At 40.8% G+C, this 24,658-nt stretch overlaps 1 protein-coding gene across 1 annotated transcript in view; it reads left to right on the top strand.

The window, feature by feature from the left end:
• megf10 (multiple EGF-like-domains 10) overlaps window positions 1-24,658 on the top strand; it is a 140,720-nt gene that overhangs the window by 11,483 nt on the left and 104,579 nt on the right. The window contains exon 4 of the mRNA XM_060841790.1: window positions 11,588-11,680. Within this exon, the coding sequence (XP_060697773.1) occupies window positions 11,588-11,680 (93 nt within the window). The remainder of the gene's footprint in view (window positions 1-11,587; window positions 11,681-24,658) is intronic.

Here is a 24,658-nt window from a genome sequence, read left to right as displayed (position 1 = left end):
GGACACAAATTTAAAATGACTGAGTAAAGAACCAGAGGGTTGGTGAGACTTCTTCATGAAGCAAGTTGTTGTGATTAGATTAGATTATCAACAATGTGGAAACAGGCCCACCAGCCCAACAAGTCCACCCCAACCCTCTGAAGAGTAACCCACCCAGGCCTGTTCCCCTATCCTATATTTACCCCTGACTAATGCACCTAACACGATGGGCAATTTAGCATGTAAAAAGTGAGGTCTGCAGATCACAGCTAAAAATGTGTTGCTGGTTAAAGCACAGCAGGTCAGGCAGCATCCAAGGAACAGGAAATTCACCTAATCTGCATTGTGGGAGGAAACCACAGCACCCAGAGGAAACCAGTGCAAACAAAGGGAGAATGTGCACTCTCCACACAGACAGTCGTTTGAGGTGGGAATTGAATCCAGGTCCTTGGTGCTATGAGGCAGCAGCGCTAACCACTGAGCCACTGCACCACCCCAGAGCAAACATCACAGTGCTTATAGAACTTTCTTTCTATGAGGAGCGATTCAGCAGTCTGGGTCTGTACTCAATGGATTTTAGAAGGATGAAGAGGAATCTGATTGAAACCCACAGAATACTGAGAGGCCTGGATAGACTGGATGTGGACTGGTGGGAGAGACTAGGACCTGAAACTGCTCTAAAGTGAAGGGATGACCCTTTAGATTGGAGGTGAGGAGAAATTTCTTTAGCTGGAGGATGGTGAATCTGTAGAACTCATTGCCACAGAGGGCAGTGGAGGCCAAGCCATTGAGTTTATTTAAGACAGAGATAGGTTTTTGATTGGTAAGGGGATCGAGAGCTGTGGGGATAAGCAATGAGAATGGTGTTGAGAAACATATCAGCCGTGATCAATTGGTGAAGTAGATTTGATGGACCAAATGGCTAAACCCTGCTCCTGTATCTTATGGTCTTTATACTCATTCATGCAATGTGGGTTTTGCTGGCTAGACCAGCATTTGTTGTCCATCACTAATCATCCAGAGGGCAATTAAGAATAATCCACATTGCTGATGACTTGGACTCACATGTAGGCCAGACCAGGTAAGGATGGCAGATTTCCTTCCCCTAAAGGACATTAATGGATGGTCTCAGATTTTTATGCTCAAGTCTCTGGAATGAGGTTTGGACTCTAAATCTTTTGACTCAGAGGCAAGGGCAAAACATCATCCTTTAGTACTGTAATCATCCTATGGTTCTACCTCATTTCTCAAGCAATGTGCTGCCTTAAAAGGTGGTGAAAGCAGATTCAATACTAATTTTCAAAAGGGAATCAGATAAATAGTTGAAAAGGGAAAATGGAGAACAAGCTGGGAATGAGAACTTTTACAAAGTTTAGCACAAGCACAAAAGACTGCCTTCCTCTGTGCTGTATGGCTCTCTTAGCCTTCGTACAAAGGTTTAAAAATATGTTGGTGCTTGAAGCTATGCTAGAACACTATTATTTTACCAGCCAGGGATTTTGCTTTTTAAATGTTGTGCATGACATTTATTGCAGCATGAAATTGGTAGAACATTGCATGCTTTGTTTTACTGTATAGTCCGGTAATCAAAAATAACAGTATTTGCACAAAGTGATTACAACATGTGACGCTGGTCACCATAACTCTTGACATTTTTTCTAACTTATGATTAAAGCTGGTTGTTCATTTTAAATAATACTTTATTCAGACATAATGCTTGTTATTGTGATCATGTGAATGATTACTTAGCGTAAAGAAGCTCCCAATATTGAATTGGCCATTTCTTTCATGCAACTGAGTGTCCTGTGTTTATTTCACACAAAAGTAGAAAGTAATGATGGTTGGAGTTTCCTACATATGATATATGTCTATTCCACTCATTTTCTGGAACTCATGTTCACAGCATGAGCATCTTTCTTGTTACAACCTGTATGTCTGATGTGGAGGTGCCAGCGTTGGACTGGAGTGGACAAAGTTAAAAAATCACACAACACCAGATTATAGTCCAACAGGTTTATTTGGAATTACAAACTTTCAGAGCACTCCTTCATCAGGTAGCACACACACAGACACACTCTTGCACATGATCACATTACACACCCATGCAGATCCTCTCTCATACACACTCTCTTAGATGCACAGGCATAAGGTTTTATTTGGAGTCTTCTGTGTCTTTTATTTGCAAAGTAGGAGTTTATAAATTGTGTGCTTCTTGAACAAATTAGAATTTATCTGCAAACAGGGCCCAATTTGTAGACAGTCAGTCAATGTGGCATTTTATAAACTACACAGGCAAACTCCAAACAAGACCTCATGCCTAAAATACATTGTCTGATGGGAGGTAGCACCTCCTTTATATTGATAATACCTTAAGTTGTCTCAGGGCTGAGACTTGAAAGAAATTCTGGGATTTGCATATTAATCAATCAAAACCTGAATCTCCATTCTAACTGATTAAAGATTTAAGAGCCATCTAATGTGTGTTCAATTCATTCACATGATTTGTATGACCCTTTGATCTTTTCCTTGTAAATTCTGTGTCTAAGGTTTTCCTCCCTACTAATACCTGGTGACGGAACTGCACTCTGAAAGCTAGTGTTTTCAAATAAGACCGTTGGACTGTAACCTGATGTAGTGTGATTTTTGACCTTGTACTGCCCTTGTAGGCAATGTGTGTTTGGTCATTAAAACATTATCCCTTTACAGCTAAAGAACTTTCTCCTGACTTCTTTATTGAATATATTTGTGACTGTGCCATACTTATAGCCTTTAGTTAAGGATTTTTCTCTTGGGAAAACACTTTTCTTTGTGTAACCCCTTTTAAACCCCTTCATAATTTTAAAGATCTCTATCAGGTCCTCCATACCTCTGCCCCCACAAATGAATATACCTGTTTCTCTGTTATGGTTTTTCTCATATTTTCCTCCTTTTTATTTCTCTTGTCAATTTTCTCTGCTGTTTTATCGCTCCACTCTGTTTCACGTATAAAGCACATTGTCATTTGCACCCCACCTCACTTCCCCATACCCACCAACAGATTGCCAGATGTACATTACTGTATATCACTGGAAAGGAACTTACTCTTACATGGATATCATGGGCAGAATGGCCCAATTATGTTCTGTCACCATTCTCTGATGAACAGAGATTCTTTGAAAGCATTTCAGTTCTGGTAATCTTTTTAGATGTTTTAGAGATTGGTCATAAAGCCTCACGGTATTTCGCATTTTCAGTAAGTACTTGTCTCTGAATGTATAAATGAAGATAAAAGGATTAAGAAAGTACGCAATAAGAAATTAAGGAAGGCCATTTCCATATTTATTCACAGCTTGTAAATATTATTTAATATGATGTGATGAATACTATTTTTCAAATTTGTGTTTTTTCCTAATTTTTGCAAATTAATTGCAAGTTAACATTTGCACTAAGGCCAATAATTCAAATGTTTGTTGTCATATCCTTTCTTACATCATATAAATTGTCCCATCGCTATTACACTTCCAAAGCTGTTTGTTAATTTCTACAAAGACTAGATAACCTTAATTTCTATAAAATAGCTCTGTACAGTGAGCAGGATAATGAAGAAAATGTGGATGTCCATCAAACAATGTGAAATTTTTTTTAACTGAAGAAGATGCTCCTTATACCTTTAAAGCTAACAGGTTGGGAACAAATAGTGCAGAGAATTTCTAGGTGCATAAACAATTGGGTCTTATTATTATTGTAAGCCAAACATTGCTTGTGATGTAGCAGCTTGTGTGATCAGAATATGTAATGATTTTGTTATCACTATAGCCATTGATTTGCATACTGAGAATAAGCATTCTGAGTCTATTGACACTTCTTACCCCTCTGTCCCCCCCCCACCCCCACCCCCATCAGTGCAAGAATAGAGCTTGGATTCTGAAACAAAGCCCAGCAATACCAATATAGTTATCTTGAAAATGATTTTTTTCATCCTGCGCAATAAACATTTCTATCATTACCCTGTTAGTCTACGTAAATTTCCTTGAATTTTCTTTTGTTGTGCTTCATTTTGATTATTTCCCCTTCAGTTTTCCCTTTTGCTATGCATTGTTAGCTGACTGGACAAGCTGTTGTGGTATCAGGTCTCCTTCAATGTCTGTCTTTATGTAATCAATTACCAGGAAGTGAGTAGTAGATCTACAAAATTATCTTAACTCTCACTAGGTCCTGTACATGCATCACACCTTCGTACCCCGATCACATTGACTCTTGATAAATCAATGTCTCACTCATATTTAAAATTCTTTAACCGTGCATTCACATCTCTCTATGACCTTAGCCTCTACATTTAGTCTCTCCCTGTGATCTTTGCCAGCCCTATAAACCATTGACATTCTGCACTCCTCCAATTCTGTACTTCACTGATCTCCACCACTTCACTGTTGGCACCCATGTTTTCATTTGCCTGAACCCTAAAATCTGGAATTCCCTTTTTATACACCTCTGCCTCTTTATCTTTCTCTTCTCCTCTAACATGCTCTTTCAAAACTCCTCTATGGACTATAACTTTGCAGTGGCTCAGTTGGTAGCACTTTTAGGATGGTTGCAACGTGCAAGGAGACCAGTTGCATCTGTGCAGACTCTCTGCCACATCAACTCCTCTCATCTCACTCTTCTGATCACTGATCACTAAACTTAGTGATCTTGGACTAAGCCCCACTCTCTGCAACTGGATCCTCAATTTCCTGACCCACAGGCTACAATCAGTGAAGACTGGGGACAATATTTCATCCTCACTAACACGCAACACTGGAGCCCCCCAGGGGTGCATACTCAGCCCCCTACTGTACTCACTGTATACCCATGACTGCATCGCCAAATACTAGACTAATGCCATTTACAGGTTCGCTGATGACACCACCATAGTTGGTTGAATGTCAGATGGCGACGAAATAGACTATAGACAGGAGATAGTATTCCTGATGAAGGGCTCTGGCCCGAAACGTCGAATTTCCTGTTCCTTGGATGCTGCCTGACCTGCTGTGCTTTAACCAGCAACACATTTTCAGTATAGACAGGAGATGGAAGATCTGGAAAAATGGTGCACTGAGAACAACCTAGCTCTCAATGCCAGCAAAACCGAGGGACTCATTATTGATTTTCAGCGGAATGTTAATCATGCACCCCCTACACATTAACAGCACAGAGGTGGAACGAGTGGAGAGTATCAAGCTCCTGCGATTGGTCATCAACAGCAAGCTTTCTTGGACTCTTCATGCGGAAGCACTGGTTACAAAGGCCCAACAACATCCCTTCTTCCTCAGGTAGCTGAGGAAAGTTGGCATGATGGCGTATACCCTTGCCAACTTTTATAGGTGCGCCATCGAGAGCATTCTGTCTGGATGTATCACTACCTGGTACAGCAACTGTACCATTCAAGATCGGAGATGGTTACAGAGAGTGGTGAACTCGGTCCGGACAATCACAAAGGCCAACCTCCCATCTATAGAATTCATCTACCAGCCCACAGTCAAGGAAAGGCCACCAGCATTCTCAAAGATCCATCCTGGCAATGTTTTTCTACAACCTCTACCATTGGGGAGAAAGTACAGAAGCCTGAACACGCGCACACACACACACACACACACACACACACACACAAGCCAGTTTCGCAACAGTTTCTACCCTACTGTTGTTAGAATACTGAATGGACTCACAAACTCGTAACATTCGCCTGTACCTGTGTTTTTGTTTTTGCCGCTGTTTACCTATTATTTACTTATCTATGCTACTTAACTATGTGATCTGCCTGTATTGTTCACAAGACAAAGCTTTTCACTGTGTCTCAGTACATGTGACAATAAATTCATTTCACTTCAATTCCTTTCTCTCCCATAGTCCTAAGCATTGTTTTTCTTTTCTGCTGTTTGTCCAATTCGCTTATCAAAATCACAATGGAATTTATAACAGGCTTAAGCAATGTGGTAAACCATAGACTGATTGCAGCACTGAAGGATTTAATTCAGCCCTTGCCTGAGTCAAAAGATTAAGAGTTCAACTCCCATTCCAGAGAATTGAGCAGAAGAATCTAGGATGATACTTTTAGGATGGTATTGCATGTTATCATTAGAGGTGTTGTCTTCTGGATGAGATATTAAATTGAACCTATGTTTGCTCTCTCAGATGGCCTTCAAAGATTTCACAGTACCATTTTGAAGAGCGAGAGGGGAGGTAGGGGTGTTTTCCCCAATATTCACCCCATAATCTACATTGCTAAAGAAAACACTATTTGGTCATTATAATATTGCTAATGGTTAGAGCTTGCTGTACGGGAATTGGCACCCTTGCCTCCTGCAGTACAGCACCATGAAAGCACAAAACTAGCTGAAACATGGAGGTTGTGAAAATGTTTATATAAGTACAAGTCTTGTACTTATTTGTCTTAATATCTCCATATGTGGCTTGGTATCAGCTTTTGTTTGATAATGTTTTACAAAAGGGTAACTTGTTCTTTTTGCTCTCCCTCCAAATTTTTCTTTGTCAGAACAAAATTTGTCAGCTATTCCGATGGGCTTGCATGCTTAAAATTGGAAGTCCCCTTCTCGGAATAATGAACAATAAGGCCACATCTTACCACACACTGAAACAAATTATCAACAGAATAACCTGTGAGACCAGAGAGAGAAATTGATAAAATAAAGTTTCAAAAGCAAAGATTTGTTGGTCTAATTCCACAAGAATGGGAAGTATTTTTGCTTTACAAACAACATTTTTTTCCAATATTTTCACAGAATGTAGGTGGCTCTGACAAGGCTGGCATCTACTGCCCATCACTAAATGCACTTGTTTATTTAAAAATTAATGTTAGGATTGTGTCATTTCCTTTGGCATGGTTTGAATAATTGAGCAAAAATATTTGTGTTGGACCCTTCAAGTCATCTGTGTCAATGGGATTTCATCTAATGTCTGGTGTGAGAGAGGCTGAATTAGTTCCAAGAAACTGATGAACTGTTTCATGGTTTCAGTACTGAGACAGTCTAAACCATTTCTATATTTGTCTAAAATGTGTTGGAGGGAGTTAGCCTTTTTTTGCATCTATTATATTGGAAGGAATCAAGGCTAGGTATAAAAATTAATCAGCCTCTGCTGAGCACTGCCAGCGAGGAACCCGAAAGGTCCAAGTTCCGCTTGCTTAGCCAAATCTTTAGGTGTACCCAATGACCACCCATAAAGAGCAATAGGTCATTTACATTTACATAATAAATGAGCCTCACACCGATTTTTAGAAGATCCCAACAAAGATCAGACACGAAGTCAATTGGAATAATTGTAATGAGCCTTTTATTTTGTGACAGAGCTATCTATGAATAGTTGTAAACTTCATGATACAATGGTAAAATGGGCAGAAAGATGGCAGAGAGCTGTGAGGTGATGCACTTAGGGAGAACTAAACTGGAAAGTCAGCATGCTACAAGTGGCATTATTTTGCAAAGTGTAGAGACAGTCACAAAAAAACAAGCTCTTATACGTGGCAGGTCAAGTGATTAGCTGCTTGAAAAATGCCTGTGGGTTGTTGAGTTTATAAATGAAGATAAGGAAGCTAAGTTATGGCCAAGCTGGAGAATTGGGTCCAATTCTGGCCACCACACTTTAGGAAGATATAAAGAATTTAGAAAGGGAACAGAGGGGGTTCACTAGGATATAATCAGGATAGGGGACTTCAGGAATGAGGAAATGTTAGGACTGTTCTCCTTGAAATAAAGAAGGCTAAGAAGGGACTGGAGCTTGAGATGTTTCCAAAAGCAAGATTGTAAAAGAGCAGAGAGTGCAGAATTGCAAATATTTTAAATTAATGATAAAAGATCTAGATGAAAGAAAGAGGAAATGTTTTTATTGAGTAAATTGCTGGGATCTGGAATATAATTTTCCTGGAAATATGATGTAAGGTAATTCTACAGATCAGTTTAGGTACTTGCAGGTTTAACAAAAGTGTGGGATCAAGCATGTCTGTTCTATCAGCAGAGACATATGGGCTGAATAGTTTTCTATAGATAGATAGATTCTTAACAGTGCAGAAAGAGGACATTCGGCCCACTGAATCTGCACCAACTCTCCAAAGAGCATCCCACCATAACCATCCCCTCACCCCCCCAACAAATCCCATGTAAATCCTTTTTACCATGGCTCACCCATACAACCTGCATGTTCCTGGACACAACGAGGCAATTTAGCATGGCCAATTACCCAGCCTGCACATCTTTAGACTGTGGAAACTAGAGCACCAGAGGAAACGGTGGCTCAGTGGTTAGCACTGCTGCCTCACAGCACCAGGGTCCCAGGTTCGATTGCAGCCTTGGATGACTGTCTGTGTGGAGTTTGCACATTCTCCCCGTGTCTGCGTAGGTTTCCTCCGGATGCCCCGGTTTCCTCCCACAGTCCAAAGATGTGCAGGTTAGGTGAATTGACCATGCTAAATTGACCATAGTGTTAGGTGGATTAGTCAGTGGTAAGTGTATTGGAATGGGTCTGGGTGGGTTGCTCTTCGGAGGGTCGGCGTGGACTTGTTGGGCCAAAGGGCCTGTTTCCACACTGTAGGGAATCTAATCTAATCGAAACCCACACAGACACAGGGAGAACATGCAAACTCCACACAATCACCCGAGGCTGGAATCGAACCTGGCCCTGTGAGGCACCTTTTTCCTTCTGTGCTGTACGACTGTAAAAACTGGTTGTGGTCCTCATCTATCCCGTTTTGTAATGCATTTAATTATCTTGTGTTGAAGATTAAAGTGAACATTTTTCAGGCAAAAGATACTGATTGTGAAAGACAATGCAGTGAACTTCACATGATAAAATATCATCTGTTGTTGATAATAAAACTGTTAGTCGACTTAGACTGTCGGGACATGGCTTTGTTTTATCGTAGGATGCAAATTGAAGTCACGGGGGTAGGAGTTTTATTCTGCAATCAAAGCTGAAAATGTGTTGCTGGAAAAGCATAGCAGGTCAGGCAGCATCCAAGGAGTAGGAGAATCGACATTTCTGGCATGAGCCCTTCTTCAGGAATTCTTCAGGCTCATGCCCGAAACGTCGATTCTCCTGCTCCTTTGGATGCTGCCTGACCTGCTGCGCTTTTCCAGCAACACATTTTCAGCTCTGATCTTCAGCATCTGCCGTCCTCACTTTCTCCTTATTCTGCAATCAACCAAAGTAACATTGAGGTGAATGATTCCAAGGATACCTTTCAGCCTTTTCTCAGCCGGAATAGTAGCAGTTTAAAGTTTGTGAGAAGATTTGTAGCTCGGTTGCTCGTTGTTGTGGTTCTGTTCGCCGAGCTGGGAGTTTTTCTTGCAAACGTTTCGTCCCCTTTCTAGGTGACATCTTCAGTGCTTGGGAGCCTCCTGTGAAGCGCTTCTGTGCTGATTCCTCCGGCATTTATACTGGTTTGAATCTGCCGCTTCCGGTTGTCAGTAGCTGTCCGCTGCAGTGGCCGGTATATAGGGTCTAGGAATTTGATTATCAGACACATCGACCTAGATCCTATATACCGGCCACTGCAGTGGACAGCTACTGACAACCGGAAGCGGCAGATTCAAACCAGTATAAATGCCGGAGGAATCAGCACAGAAGGACTTCACAGGAGGCTCCCAAGCACTGAAGATGTCACCTAGAAAGGGGATGAAACGTTTGCAAGAAAAACTCCCAGCTCGGTGAACAGAACCACAACAAGTAGCAGTTTAAATTTAAAAAAAAACAAAGGACTGCGGATGCTGGAAATCAGAAACATAACCAGAAATTGCTGGGAAAGCTCAGCAGGTCTGGCAACATCTGTGGAAAGAAAGCAGGGTTAATGTTTCGGGTCCAGTGACCCACCTTCAGGACGGATTATAGCAAGTTAAAGTGTTGGGACACTATCACTGCACCACAACAGCTCCATCTATGAAAGAGAAGCTGAGTTGAAACGGCTGGCCTTGCTTGAAGTTGAGAAAGTATCTAAGTGAGGATTTAGTGGATGGGATTCAATGGTAGGTTTCCCCTGCTGCTTTGCTATAGCACATTTCAGTACCAAACAGCTACGCGGAGGTAAATCCAACTTCTAAAGTCAAGTTATGTAGAAAATCTGCTGAATGAATTCAAAAACTGCTTTAAGCTGCAATATTCATTTCCAAATGAATCCGTGATTATGAAGTTCTTGTATTTTGTAACGTGTTCTTTTTAAATTTAAATACTTAAAAAGAATATCATGATTATTTCAGCCATAATTTCATCGTCAGTTGAGTTTGGTGAGTGAGTTAATGCACCTGTATCTCAGCACAACAGCCAATTAAAATGCTTTGAAACTGACCCCTAAGAATATATTATTTTTCAAAGATTTTGTTTGGAGTTCTGAAATTTTTAAGTGTGGCATTAAGCCTTGCAGTATCTATTTCTAGTGAAGTTTTATTTCAACTTTTAAAGCATCATGCTAGTAATTAATTTTTTTTTATAATGAGGTTCTAGCCGAGTTGTGTTTACCTGTTAAAAGTTGTCTTCTGTAAGTTATTTTTGTGAATTTTTTTCTTTCCTAGCAAGAATGAACAGCAAAATTTTCATTATGATGTGACAAATTCATGAACTACCCTATTTTTCAACAGCTTTTTGTCCTTTGATTATTAAACATCATGAACAAAGAGCTGAAGGTGGCATTGTACTGCTGAAGTAACATAATTTCCCCAGTGTCATTTGTGACTCAGTGTTCCATTCTCTCAGTCAGGAAGTTGTGGGGAACTCCAGAAGGTTAAGCACAAGATTCAGGCTGACACCTCCTGGGAGTGTTGAATATCCATTGAGATGTTACACCAGGCCCTACCAATCCTTTCTGGAGGATGTTAAAGATCCCACAATACTTGTAGATCCCCATTTCAAAGAGCTGTGGCGACGTCCATGTTGTCTAGCAAATCCTCACCTAGTATCTCACAAAATGCAAATTGTCTGATCAGTTATGTGGCTGTTGTGGAATCTTGCTGTGCCTAATTCAGCAGTGTTTTTCACACAAAACAATCGAGGCTATACAGTAGTCCCTGTGTACCGACTGGGATATGTTCCAAGACTTTCTGCGGAAGCCTGAAACTGCAGATAGTCACAACCCCATTTATTTAAATGGGAAATTTACCTTCCAGGCAGCCCCTGGTCCTTGCTTCTGGAACATTCCCTGTAATATGTTTGTGCCATGGTAAACGGATATGGTGGTCAGCCTGTTTTTCCAATGTACTTCCTTAGCTGCAATATAGTATTTTGGAACTTCCTGAGGTCATGAAAATTACTGTGTAAATTAAATTTATCTCTTTCCCTTTTTCTCTCTCTTCCTTTTTCTTTCTCCTTTTCTGCTCTCTTTGTATTCAATAGTATAAATATAGTTAAGCAGATCTCACTGATTGGATGTAGCAATTGAACTAGAATTTTGGGAGGTAAATCTGTTCAACTGAGACCCTTTTCTGCTGAAAAGTAACTTATGGGAGGCCTCTGCCATAGAAGTGGTCTGAGGAACAGTAGGTGTTTTTGTGCAGTAAAGCACATTTGAACTAATCTGCTGCAGCTGTTATTACAAATTGTTCACTTTATATTTTTCTCTCTCCTTTTCCCCCTTGTCTCTCACAAACAGCTCACTGTGCTGAGAAATGTGTCCATGGAAGATGCATCGCCCCCAACACCTGTCAGTGTGAACCAGGCTGGGGAGGCCTAAATTGTTCTAGTGGTAAGATCTCACCTGCTTGTGTCCATCTTGTTTGTTTTCATTGCACACTCTGTTCGTTACTGCAGCCAGTTTTATCAGAAGTATTCTTCAATGCACAACATAATCCTGATATTTATTTTTGAAATGTAGACATACTTAATAAAAAAAAAGAGTTTATAAACGCTGGTTATAAGAATAGGGGCAGCATGGTGGGTCAGACTTGATCGTGGGATACTGGCCTCTGTGGAGTATTATCAGTTTCAAATATAAAGAAAAAGTATTTAATTGCATCAATTTGGATGGCATGTCAATAGATTGGACAGAATACAAAAAAAAGACTGATAAAGTGGGAATAATTATGGGAGAAAGCTAGCGAGAAATGTAATAGTGGAAGGTAAGAATTTCTGGAGATATTTGCAAAATGAAAGATAATAAAGTGAGCATTGATCCAATCAAGTGATACTGGAGAATTAATAACATAAAATAAGAAAATGGCAGATGAGTTGAAGAAGTATTTTGCATTAGTCTTCACTGTTGATGGTATCAGTAGCATCCCTGAAATAACACTAAATTAGGAATGAGATGTTAAGGAGCAATCAAAAGATAATTATAATCATTAGGGAAGTGGTACTGAGCAAATGTGGGAGCTGTGGGCTGATAGTGCCAGGGTCCCGACAGACTTTATCTCCATATCTTAACAGAAATGGCTACCAATCGTTTTAATTTTCCAAGATTCTTTAGATTTGGGAAGGGTTCCATTTGATTGGAAAATAATGAATGTAACTCCTTTATTCAGAAAAGATTGGAGGCAGAAAACATGAAACTATAGACCAGCTAGCTTAACAACTATCTTAAGATGTTCATGTGTTGAGGGTTCATAACATATTGTGTTTATTTGAGATTTTGGGTTCTAAAATGGAGGAAATACCGTTTCTCTATCAAGTTCTGACCTTTTGTAAAAGAAAGATTATAAAGTAATTTTGAGTAGTGAGTTCAAACAGCAATCATACAAAGTTGTCTAATTTAGGCCAAATGACTAGAAAGCCACATGGGGAGATCATTGCTTCCTTGGGATTTGCCATCAGAGACAGAGAGGGCCAGAAGGAGGTTGATACTGGTAGGAGGTCTATAATCTTCCAGCAGTCAGGGCTGGAGTAATCCTGAGAAAAAGGCTCCCAAAGCAGAAGGCTGTTGAGGTAGCAGAGAGGAAGACATCCTACAAGGTAGTTGAACATGTGAGGTTAGGAAACCAGTATTAACCATAAATATTCTGAGTTCATGACAGAGTTAGGGTTAGGGTTTAAGGGGCATGGGGAGACAGAGAAACTAAGTATGTGACAAATGGATTGTTAGACCACATCAAGAGAGCCTAGAATATATAGAGGAGGAAGTTGTCCTCCACCAATGTAAATGTCTGCTTAGACCACTATAGAGTCAGGTACAGCACAGAAACAGACCCTTTGTTCCAACCTGTCCACGCTGACCAGATATCTTAACTTAATCTAGTCCCATTTGCCAGCGCTTGAACCATATCCTTCTAAACTCTTTCTATTCATAAACCCATCCAACTACCTTTTAAATGTTGTAATTGTATCAGCCTCAACCACTTGCTCTGGCAGCTCATTCCATACACGAACTACCCTCTGCATGAAAAAGTTAGGTCCCTTTTAAAATTTTTCCCCTCTCACCCTAAACCTATGCCCTTTAGTTCTGGACTCCCCTAGCCCAGGAAACAGATCTTATCTATTCACCCTATCTATGCCCCTCATTATTTTATAAACCTCTCTAAGGTCACCCCTCAGTGTCTGACGCTTCAGGGAAAACAGATCCTCCGACATCCTTGTAAATCTTTTCTGAACCCTTTCAAATTTCACAACATCCTTTCGATAGGAGGGAGGACCAGAATTACATGCAATATTCCAACAGTGGCCTAATTAATGTCCTGTACAGCTGAAACATGACCTCCCAACACCTGTACTCAATGCTCCAAGCCTCTGGCACCAGAACAAATACATTTAACCTTGGAACAAGTGCAGGGCAAATTGCCCAGAATGCTGCCAGACCCTAAAAGTTAGATCATGAGGAGACATTACACAGTAGGGTTATATTCATTGGGATATACAATGTTCAACAGTGATTTGATTTGTTTTAAGATTCAAAAAAAAACAATTGACAGTTTAAATTTGACAAAAATGTACTTCCACTGGTGGGAGAAGCCTGGCACAAAGCTGTGTAATGTTAAAATCAGAACGGGCCATCTAGGCAAGGAACTAGGAAACAGTTTGTTGTATAAATCTCCTAAATCTACAATCTCTAACTCAGAGGTAAGAAAACTATCTGCTGAGCCATAGTTAGCATTATCAAATGTTGTAATTTGTTTCAAATGAACTGAATTGTGAGACTTTGCAAAAAAGTGTAACTGAGCAGCAATATAGAGCTGGATAAAAGCAAATTACTGCAAATGCTGGAATCTGAAACCAAAAGGGAAATGCTGGAAAATCTCAGCAGATCTGGTAGCATCTGTAAGGACAGAAAAGAGCTGACGTTTTGAGTCTAACTGACCCTTTGTCAAAACAATGTAGAGCTCTAGCTGTTTGAGGTAAATAAGAATCCCCTCAACTTAATGTTGTTTCAGTAAATCTACCCATTGGCATTAAAATGTTAAAGAACGAGTGAAGAATGCTCATTGGTATGTTCTTGTACACACTGTGGATGAGAGGCTCATTTTTGTAATCCTACAGCTCTTTAAATATAAACAATTTTTAGAAACACTGTTTGGGACTCCTCCTGAGCTGGGTGCATAGTTTCCAAGGCTATGTTTTTTTTGAATGTTAGTAAGCTCAAACATGGAAAATGAAGTACAGAGGCTTGTCTGTTCCTTCTCCAGCATGTTCCAGTTGGCTTGGTAATGCTAGGAAAATAGTAACATATCTTTGGCTCCATTTATTACATTGTCATTTTTTATTTCCATACTCTGAAATTATTGGCCAACAATATATTCCATAAGAATTAATCTTGTCCTGAACATTACCATTATTGAATACATAGAATTCTTCATGTGGTGATAGCAAAATCACTCTGTTTATACTAACATGACACTAACATGACAGTTCAACCAAGATAACCTCAACGTCAAGACGGGGGAGTACATCTGTACCTCAAAGTAATGAATTAATTTCAGAAGTTCAAGTTTGTTTAGACCAGGAAAATATTAAAATATCAAAGTTTTATTAGTATTAATATCCAGAAATTCCAAATACACAGCCTGATTTTATCATTCTCTGATGTATAATATTAATGAAACTTCACCCCTGCTTTGGTGCTTTGTGGTTAGGTATTTGTCAGATAGAGTCAAGAGTGTGATGCTGGAAAAGCACAGCAGGTCGGGCAGCATCTGAGGAGCAGGAGAATCGACATTTTGAGCTTAAGCCCTTCATCAGGAATGAGGTTTGTGGGTCAGGGCTAAGAGATATATGGGCGGGGGCGGGTGGGGTTGTGGGGAGTTAGCTGGGAAAGCGATTGGTGGACGAAGGTGAGAGAGAAGGTAATAACTCAGAGGAGGCAGTGATAGACAGGTCCGGATAGACAGGTGCCTTGGGATAAATGTGGGGGACAGGAAATGAGGAAGCTGTTGAAATCCACATTCATCCCATGTGGTTGCAGGGTTCCAAGGCGGAATATGAGGTGTTTCTTCTCCAGGCATCGGGTGATAATGGTTTGGCAGTGGAAGAGGCCCAGGACCTGCATATCCTTGAAGGAGTGGGAGGGAGAATTGAAGTGTTCAGCCACGGGGCAGTGGGGTTAGTGGGTGCAGGTGTCCCAGAGATGTGCCGTGAAATGTCCGCAAGAAGACATCCTGTCTCCCCGATGTAGGGGAGACCACACCGAGTGCAATGGATGCAGTAGATGACTTCGATCCGCCATTTATCAGGTCGAGCTCAGCTGAGAAACATGCTCATCCACTGAGTCAGAAGGTTGTGGGTCTAAGTCTCATTCCAAAGTCCTGAGCATAAAGTACTCCCAGTACTGCAGTACTGAGGGATTATTGCACTGCCAGAAGGTGCCATTTCTTTTAAAGGTATAAACTGAAATGCTTTCTCCATTCGATGAGGTAAAATATCGAGGAGCAGGGAGGTTCTCACTAATCTCTTCAACATTATTTATCTCTCAGACAATATTGCTGAAAAACAGATTATCTGGTTATTAACCACCTGACAGTACAGGTAGGACATTGCATCTGAAATATTGCACCTTTAAAAGAGCAGCATTCCTTCTGTTCTTTCATCTACTCTTGCCTCATTGCCCTGATTATTTTACTTGCTTTTCCAGTATTTCTCCAGTTCGCCTGGGTAGTTCTGGGTGAGATGCTCTTTGGCTCTTCCAGGGACCGATGTTGCTTTTCTGCTTTAGATCCTCCTTAAAACCTCGAAAACTTTCCCTCCGCTTCCCATTGCCGCTAGTGTTAAAAGGGCTTCTTGTTGTCAAGGGCAGTCACCCTAACTTCCCCTGTTGAATTGAACTCGTTGTCTATGTCCAGCAGAACCCAAACTGGGTGACGTTGAACAGGTTATTGCTAAGCAACTGCTGCTTAACAGTTGACAACACCTTCCATCACTTTTGATGACTGAGAATATACTGCGGCAGTAATTGGCCAAGTTGGATTTGTCCTTTACTGAACCGGATGGGTAATGACTAGATAATCTGCTTTTGTAATCTTGATTGAGAGGTTGATTATTTGCCTGGATGCCAGAGATAACTCTCTGGCTCTTCTTTGAAATAAGGTCATTTTTACACCTACAGGAACCGAACAAATTGGGCTTCAATTTAATTACTCATCTGAATAACAGCACCTCTAACAACACAGTGCTTCTTCTGTACTTATGCACTCAAACGGTAGAATGGGACTTGAACCTAGTCCTTGTAGTTCAGAGATAAAACTGAGCTGTGGGTGTTTTCATGGCTTACCATTCACAGCTTTGTGATTAGCTTTTCCATCCTGTCAATACACGTGAGGACTGAATGCCACAGGACACACACTGTATTGAACCATGAGCTAGCTGAGAGACAGCTCCTGTGTTTCTTACATAAGATATCTGTTAAATATTCATTGAGACTTGTATCATTGCTAGGTACACTTTGATTCTCGTATTGATTTTATGTTAAAGCAGTTAATTAGAATGAAGGCATATGGTTATTACAGCGTTGAAATGCAAATAGAAGATAGTAAATCAAAGGTTCATTAAGTTTTTTAACGGCTTTTCTCAGCTGGTGAGAATGTGTCTACCACATGGAGTGTTTGAGTTAAATGATAAAGCAGTGATGAGAAGAGAAGGAATCACTTCCCGGGATGATTGAGGATCTGAACTTCTGGAAGATACAATCTATAGAGCTACAATAAAAAATGAAAAGCAGTAAGGAGCTATCCATTCCCTGCAGAAATTATAAAAGGATGTTGAGAGAGGGCAATAAAAAAAATTGGTTAACTTAAGTCAAGAGTGGAACAGTAAGGGAGAGTGGTTGGAAGACCTTTTGAGGAACATTGTAAACCCATTAGGGAAAAAATGGTAAATTCCATGAGATGTAAACAGCATTACACCCTAACTAATATTTAAGATCCTAACAAACATATTGGAATCAAAATAAACCTTTACATGGACTATGATCCATTGGATTTGGGGAAGGATTTCAAACTAGTGGGACCAGCTGAAAGAAACGAAGAATATCAGTAAAAATTACATATTTGCTTATGAAAAAAATCCTCAGCTGGGTGAGCTGAAGAAACAGTGCATCAATTAATTGAGGATGTAATGGAAAGATGTTAGCTTGCTGTATGGATGAGAGATGATCAGCACAGCATTTGATGATGCTAGATCAGGTAAAATCAAACAGAGTATGAGACAAGGTTATCTAGTATTAATCACCATTGCTTTTTAACTTTATGTGAAAGCCATGAGAGAACAAGCACAACCTGATGCACAGAAAGATGTCAAAGTGGAAAGCTAATTGATGAAGATGATGGGATTGCTGACGACCAGGTCTTAATGATTAGCTCAACAGATCTACAGCTGCTATGGATAAAGTAAATGAAGTGACAAAGATTGTGAAATGAAAGTTGCTGTGAAAGAAGTAAAAAGAATCAAAGCAATAATGGTGGGAAAGTAGAGGCCAAGATCAATAGTCAACAGCTGGAAGCACATGGAAGAATCTTGTGAACATGGATACTGCTATAAAGAAATCAGAGCTAGAAATATTGGTCAGCGCAAGAAGGAGTAGACAGCTGAAGACCGATTTCAGCGTCTTATAGCTTGGGACTGAAATATGGACCTGGAGGAAAGTTGAGATCCAAAGATTGGAAAGTTGTGAGATGTGGTGCTCAAGGAGGCTGGAGTAGGTCAGCGAGAGAGAACACAAAATCATTGATCAAGTTGTCAGGTTGGTGTAGGAGGAAGGATTGATAGTGACTATCATCAAGAAAAGGTTGGATTACTCATATTCTGAGGCATGAAATGTTGCTGAAGGAACTGATGACAAGAAGATTTGAGGATTGTAGACAGAGATGGGAAAGGAGAGTGAATATCTTGGACAACTCCATTAAGATTGAATGGAACAGTACAGAGGCCAATGTCAGATTCGGAGTGGAGCCCAGAATGTACATGATAAGTAGCCGAAAGCTGGGGGTCCCACTTGACAGCCAAAACTCTCAATGGTCCTCCCAGTGAAGATACCACTCCATTAGTGGCAGATACACAATCCTAAACTGGAAGTGCAAGGAAGCTATTGTTTTACATGGAAGGAGGATTTAAGGTCTTGCACCATGCTAAGGATGAAAGTAAAAGATCATGTGTGGCTTCTAATAATTACACATTTCCAACATGCTGAGTATTTTGCTTTTCAGTTGATATTTAGGTGTTCCAGGAATGGTCTTGTTCTGTTACTATAATTTGCAATTATGAATAATTTAGTTTGTAAATTGTGGCAATTGAGTAAATTTTGGCAGTGGTACAGAATGTAAATTCAATTGGTTAGACTGTTACCTTGTTTTCAAGCAAGATGGCAGTTAAGTGGAGACCAAAACTCCAGAAGGAATAGGAAAAAGAGTAGGAGGTTTGGCTCCCTGACATTCCTCATGGTGGGTGAAGGGCTTTTGCCCAAAACATTGATTTTCCTGCTCCTTGAATGCTGCCTGAACTGCTGTGCTTTTCCGGCACCACTCTAATCTAAACTCTGGTTTCCTGTATCTGCAGTCCTCACTTTTGCCTCTTCTTCATGGTGTTCTTAGTTTGCAAGGTTAGGGAGGGGCAAAGGTGGAGACTCTAATTTTACTATATCTTGAGTATTGACCCAGTCTTTCTGTTTTTGAAGCTGGCTTCATTCACTTTTAAACCTGCTTGTCATTTTCAGGAGAATCCTCCCAGTGATAATGAGCTTCAAGTTGTGAAGACAGATTGGAGAAGTATGGAGAGTTTTCCTTGGAGAAAAGATAGTTGTTAGGAGATTTGATTAAGATATTCAAAATCTTGAGATAAGGAGCAACCATTCCCCACTGATGAAACGCTCAAGAGCCAGACTTCATAGATTGACATTATTTGGTAAAAGAAACTAAAGCAACATGAGAATAGCAAGTGGTTAAGGTCTGGAATGCAATGCCAGAGAATGTTGTGGAGGCAGGTTCAATCGAGGTAGTCAGCAGGGAGTTGGACAGTTACCTGAAAAAGAAGAATATATAGAGATAATGAGGGAAGGCCATTTATTGGAATTGAGTGAGTTGCTCCTCTGGAGAGCCAATGCAGACATAGAATCCCTACAGTGTGGAAACAGGCCAAACAGTCCATCAAGTCCACAATGACCCTCCAACGATCATCCCACCCAGACCCACACCTCTACTCTATCCCTGTAACCCTGCATTTCCCATTGTCAATCCACTTAACCTATATACCTGGAGGAAGCCCTTGCAGACAGAGGGGCTCCATAGAGACAGTTTCCCAAGGGTGTAATCAAAACCAGGTCGCCGTTGCTGTAAGGGAGATGTTCTAACTATTGAGCTGCCCACTGTGGCCAAATGTGACCCTCTTCTGCACTGTAACAATTCTGTGATTCTCTGACTTTATACCCAACTGACAAGTTTTCAGTAATTTCCATACTTTTTAACTTTTTCCTTCAGACAACCACTGCTCCACACATTTCATGCACCCATCTTGGCTGAGATGATCCTGCACCTTTTGAAAAGTGTTATTCCACCAGTAACTCTGTTTATTTTTCTCTTTCTCTCCATTTTCCTGTTTCCTGATCCTATTAGTATTCACAATTTTCAGTTCTGAATTCATTATCTGCTCCCTCCAGAAGTACTGAATTGGAAGGGGACTAAAATACGGCAGGGAGATTTGCTAGAGCTGCTCGGGAGGATTTAAACCAATAACGTGGCCAGGGGGGATCCCAGGGAGATAGTGAGGAAAGAGACCAACCTGAGACTGGTACAGTTGAGAAAAGGAGCCAACAGTCAGGGCAGGAAGGAACAAAGCAGAGAACAAGATAGGACTGATAAATTAAACTGCATTAACTTCAATGCAAGAGGGCTAACAGGGAAGGCAGATGAACTCAGGGCATGGTTAGGAACATGGGACTGGGATATCATCGCAATTACAGAAACATGGCTCACGATGGGCAAGACTGGCAGCTTAATGTTCCAGGATACTAATGCTATAGGAAAGATCGGGGTGCGGTTGGGTGCAAGAGAGGAGGGGAAAGTAGCATTTTTGATAAGGGATAGCATTACAGCAGTACTTAGAGAGGATATTCCTGGGAATACATCCAGGGAAGTTATTTGGGTGGAACTGAGAAATAAGAAAGGGGGATTACCTTTTTGGGATTGTATTATAGACGCCCTAATAGTTAGCTGGAAATTGAGAAATAAATGTGTTAGGAGATGTAAGTTATGTGTAAGAATAATAGGGTAGTTATGGTAGGGGATTTTAACTTTCCAAACATAGACTGGGACAGCCATAATGTTAAGGGTTTAAATGGGAAGGAATTTGTTAAGTGTGTACAAGAAAACTTTCTGATTCAGTATGTGGATGTACCTACTACAGAAGGTGCAAAACTTGACCAACTCTTGGGAAATAAGGTAGGGCAGGTGACTGAGGTGTCAGTGGGGGAGCAGTTTGGGGCCAGCAACCATACTTCCATTAGTTTTAAAATAGTGATGAAAAGGTGTATGCTGGATCTAAAAGTTGAAGTTCTAAATTGGAGGAAGACTAACTTTGACAGCATTAGGCAAGAACTTTCAAAAGCTGATTGAGGGCAGATGTTCACAGGTAAATGGATGGCTGGAAAATGGGAAGCCTTCAGAAATGAGATAATGAGAGACCAGCAATAGGATATTCCTGTTAGGGTGAAAGAAAAGGCTGACAGGTGTGGGAAATGCTGGATGACTAAAGAAATTGATGGTTTGTTTAAGAAAAATAAGGAAGTATATGTCAGTTATAGACAGGATAGATCGAGTGAATCCTTAGAAGAGTATAAAGATGGTGGGAGTATAATTAAGAGGGAAATCAGGAGGGCAAAAAGGTGACATGAGATAGCTTTGGCAAATAGGGTTAAGGAAAGTTCAAAGGGCTTTTATAAATACATTAAGGACAAAAAGGTAACTCGGGAGAGAATAGGACCCATCACAGATAGCAAGGCGACCTTTGTGTGCAGCCACAGGAGATGGGGAAGATACTAAATGAGTATTTTGCATCAGTATTTACTGTGGAGAAAATATGGAAGATATAGAATCAAGGGAAATAGATGGTGACATCTTGAAAAATGTCCATATTACAGAGGAGAAGGTGCTGGATGTCTTGAAATTCAGAAAAGTGGATAAATCCCCAGAACCTGATCAGTTGTACCCTTGAACTCTGTGGGAAGCTAGGGAAGTGATTTCTGGGCCCCTTGCTGAGATATTTGTATCATCGATAGTCACAGGTAAGGTGCTGGAAGACGGGAGGTTGGCTAATGTGGTACCACTATTTAAGAAAGGACAAGTCAGGAAATTATAAACCAGTGAACCTGATGAAAGTGGTGGGAAAATTGTTGGAGGGAATCCTGAAGGACAGGATTGGGAAAGGCAAGGACTGATTAGGGATAGTCGACATTGCATTGTGCGTGGGAAATCATGTCTCATAAACTTGATTGAGTTTTTTGAAGAAGTAACAAAGAGGATTGATGAGGGCAGAACGGTTGGTGTGATCTATATGGACTTCAGTAAGGTGTTCGACAAGGTTCCCCATGAGAGACTGGTTAGCAAGGTTAGATCTCATGGAATACAGGGAGAACTAGCCATTTGGAAACAGAACTAACTTGAAAGTAGAAACAGAGTGGTGGTGGAGGGTTGCTTCTCAGTGCATGTAGTGAAGGAGGCCTGTGACCAGTAGTTTGCCACAAGGATCAGTGCTGGGTCCACTACCTTTCGTCATTTATATCAATGATTTCAATGTGAACACAGGAGGTATAGTTAGTAAGTTTGCAGATGACACCAAAGTTGGAGGTATAGTGGACAGCGAAGAAGGTTACCTCAGAGAACTACGTGATATTTATCAAATGGGCTGGGGAGTGGCAGATGGAGTTTAAGTTAGGTAAATGTGAGGTACGGCATTTTGGAAAAGCAAATCAGAGACAGACTTATACACTTAATGGTAAAGTCTGAGGGAGTGTTGCTGAACAAAGACACCTTGGTGTGCAGGTTCATCGTTCCTTCAAAGTAGTGTCACAGGTAGATAGGATAATGAAGAAGGCATTTGATAAGCTTTCCTTTATTGGTTAAAGTATTGAGTGCAGGAGTTGGGAGGTCATATTGCGGCTGTACAGGACATTGATTAGGTCACTTTTGGAATATTGCGTGCAATTCTGGTCTCATTCCAATAAGAAGGAAATTGTGAAACTTGAAATGGTTCAGAAAAGATTTAGAAGGATGTTGCCAGGGTTGGAGGATTTGAGCTATAGGGAGAGGCTGAACAGGTTGGGGTTTTGGATGCTGAGGGGTGACCTTATTGAGGTGTATAAAATCATGAGGGGCATGGATAGAATAAATAGAGAAAGTCTTTTCCCTGGGGTAGGGAAATCCAGAACGAGAGGGCATACATTTCATGCAGAGGGTGGTGTGTATATGGAATGAGCTGCCAGAGGAAGAGGTGGAGACTGGTACAATTGCTGCATTTAAAAGGCATCTGGATGGGTATATGTATAGGAAGGGTTTAGATGGATATGGGCCAAGTGCTGGAAAATGGGACTAGATTATGTTAGGATATGTGGTCAGCATGGATGAGTTGGACTGAAGGGTCTGTTTCCATGCTGTACATCTCTATGGAGCAAGAGGTCATTGTCCACATCGGAACCAATGATATAGGAAGGGAAAAGGTTGAGATTCTGAAGGGAGATTACAGAGAGTTAGGCAGAAATTTAAAAAAGGAGGTCCTCAGGGTAGTAATATCAGGAATACTCTCAGTGCCACAAGCTAGTGAGGGCAGGAATAGGAGGATAGAGCAGATGAATGCATGGCTGAGGAGCTGGTGTATGGGAGAAGGATTCACATTTTTGGATCATTGGAATCTCTTTTGGGCTGGATGTGACCTGTACAAGAAGGACAGATTGCACCTAAATTGGAAGGGGACTAATATACTGGCAGGGAAATTTGCTAGAACTGCTTGGGAGGATTTAAACTAGTAAGGTGGTGGGGAGGAGGGTGGGACCCAGGGAGACAGTGAGGAAAGGGATTGATCTGAGACGGGTACAGCTGAGAACAGAAGTGAGTCAAAAAGTCAGGGCAGGCAGGGACAAGGTAGGACTAATAAATTAAACTGCATTTATTTCAATGCAAGGGCCCTATCAGGGAAGGCCGATGAACTCAGGGCATGGTTAGGAACATGGGACTAGGATATCATAGCAATTACAGAAACATGGCTCACGGATGGGCAGGACTGGCAGCTTAATATTCCAGGATACAAATGCTACAGGAAGGACAGAAATGGAGGCAAGAGAGGAAGGGGAGTGGCATTTTTGATAAGGGATAGCATTACAGCTGTGCTGTGGGAGGATATTCCCGGAAATACATCCAAGGAAGTTATTTGGGTGGAACTGTGAAAAACGAAAGGGATGATCACCTTATTGGGATTGTATTATAGACCCCCTAATAGTCAGAGAGAAATTGAGAAACAAACTTGTAAGGAGATCTCAGCTATCTGTAAGAATAATAGGGTAGTTATAGTAGGGGATTTTAACTTTCCAAACATCGACTGGGACTGCCATAGTGTTAAAGTTTTAGATGTAGATGAATTTCTTAAGTGTGTACAAGACAATTTTCTGATTCATTATGTGGATGTACCTATTAGAGAAGGTGCAAAACTTGACCTACTCTTGGGAAATAAGGCAAGGCAGGTGACTGAGGTGTCAGTGCGGGAGCACTTTGGGGCCAGCGACCATAGTTCTATTTGTTTTAAAATAGTGATGGAAAAGGATAGACCAGATCTAAAAGCTGAAGTTCTAAATTGGAGAAAGGCCAATTTTGACGGTATAAGGCAAGAACTTTTGAAAGCTGGTTGGAGGCAGATGTTCACAGGTAAAGGAACGGCTGGAAAATGGGAAGCCTTCAGAAATGAGATAACAAGAATCCAGAGAAAATATATTCCTGTCAGGGAGAAAGGGAAGGCTGGTAGGTATAGGGAATGCTAGATGGCTAAAGAAATTGAGGGTTTGGTTAAGAAAAAGAAGGAAACATATGTCAGGTATAGACAGGATAGATCAAATGAATCCCTAGAAGAGTATAAAGAAAATAGGAGTATACTTAAGAGGGAAATCAGGAGGGCAAAACGGGGACATGAGATAGCATTGGCAAAAAGAATTAAGGAGAATCCAAAGAGTTTTTACAAATATATTAAGGACAAAATGGTAACTAGGGAGAGAATAGGGCCCCTCAAAGATCAGCAAGGCGATCTTTGTGTGGAGCCACAGAAAATGGGGGAGATA

Source organism: Hemiscyllium ocellatum, chromosome 2 (genome assembly GCF_020745735.1).
Source record: "Hemiscyllium ocellatum isolate sHemOce1 chromosome 2, sHemOce1.pat.X.cur, whole genome shotgun sequence".
NCBI lineage: Eukaryota > Metazoa > Chordata > Chondrichthyes > Orectolobiformes > Hemiscylliidae > Hemiscyllium > Hemiscyllium ocellatum.
Note: the sequence above shows the minus strand (reverse complement) of the source record. Positions and strands in the feature narration are given on the sequence as shown.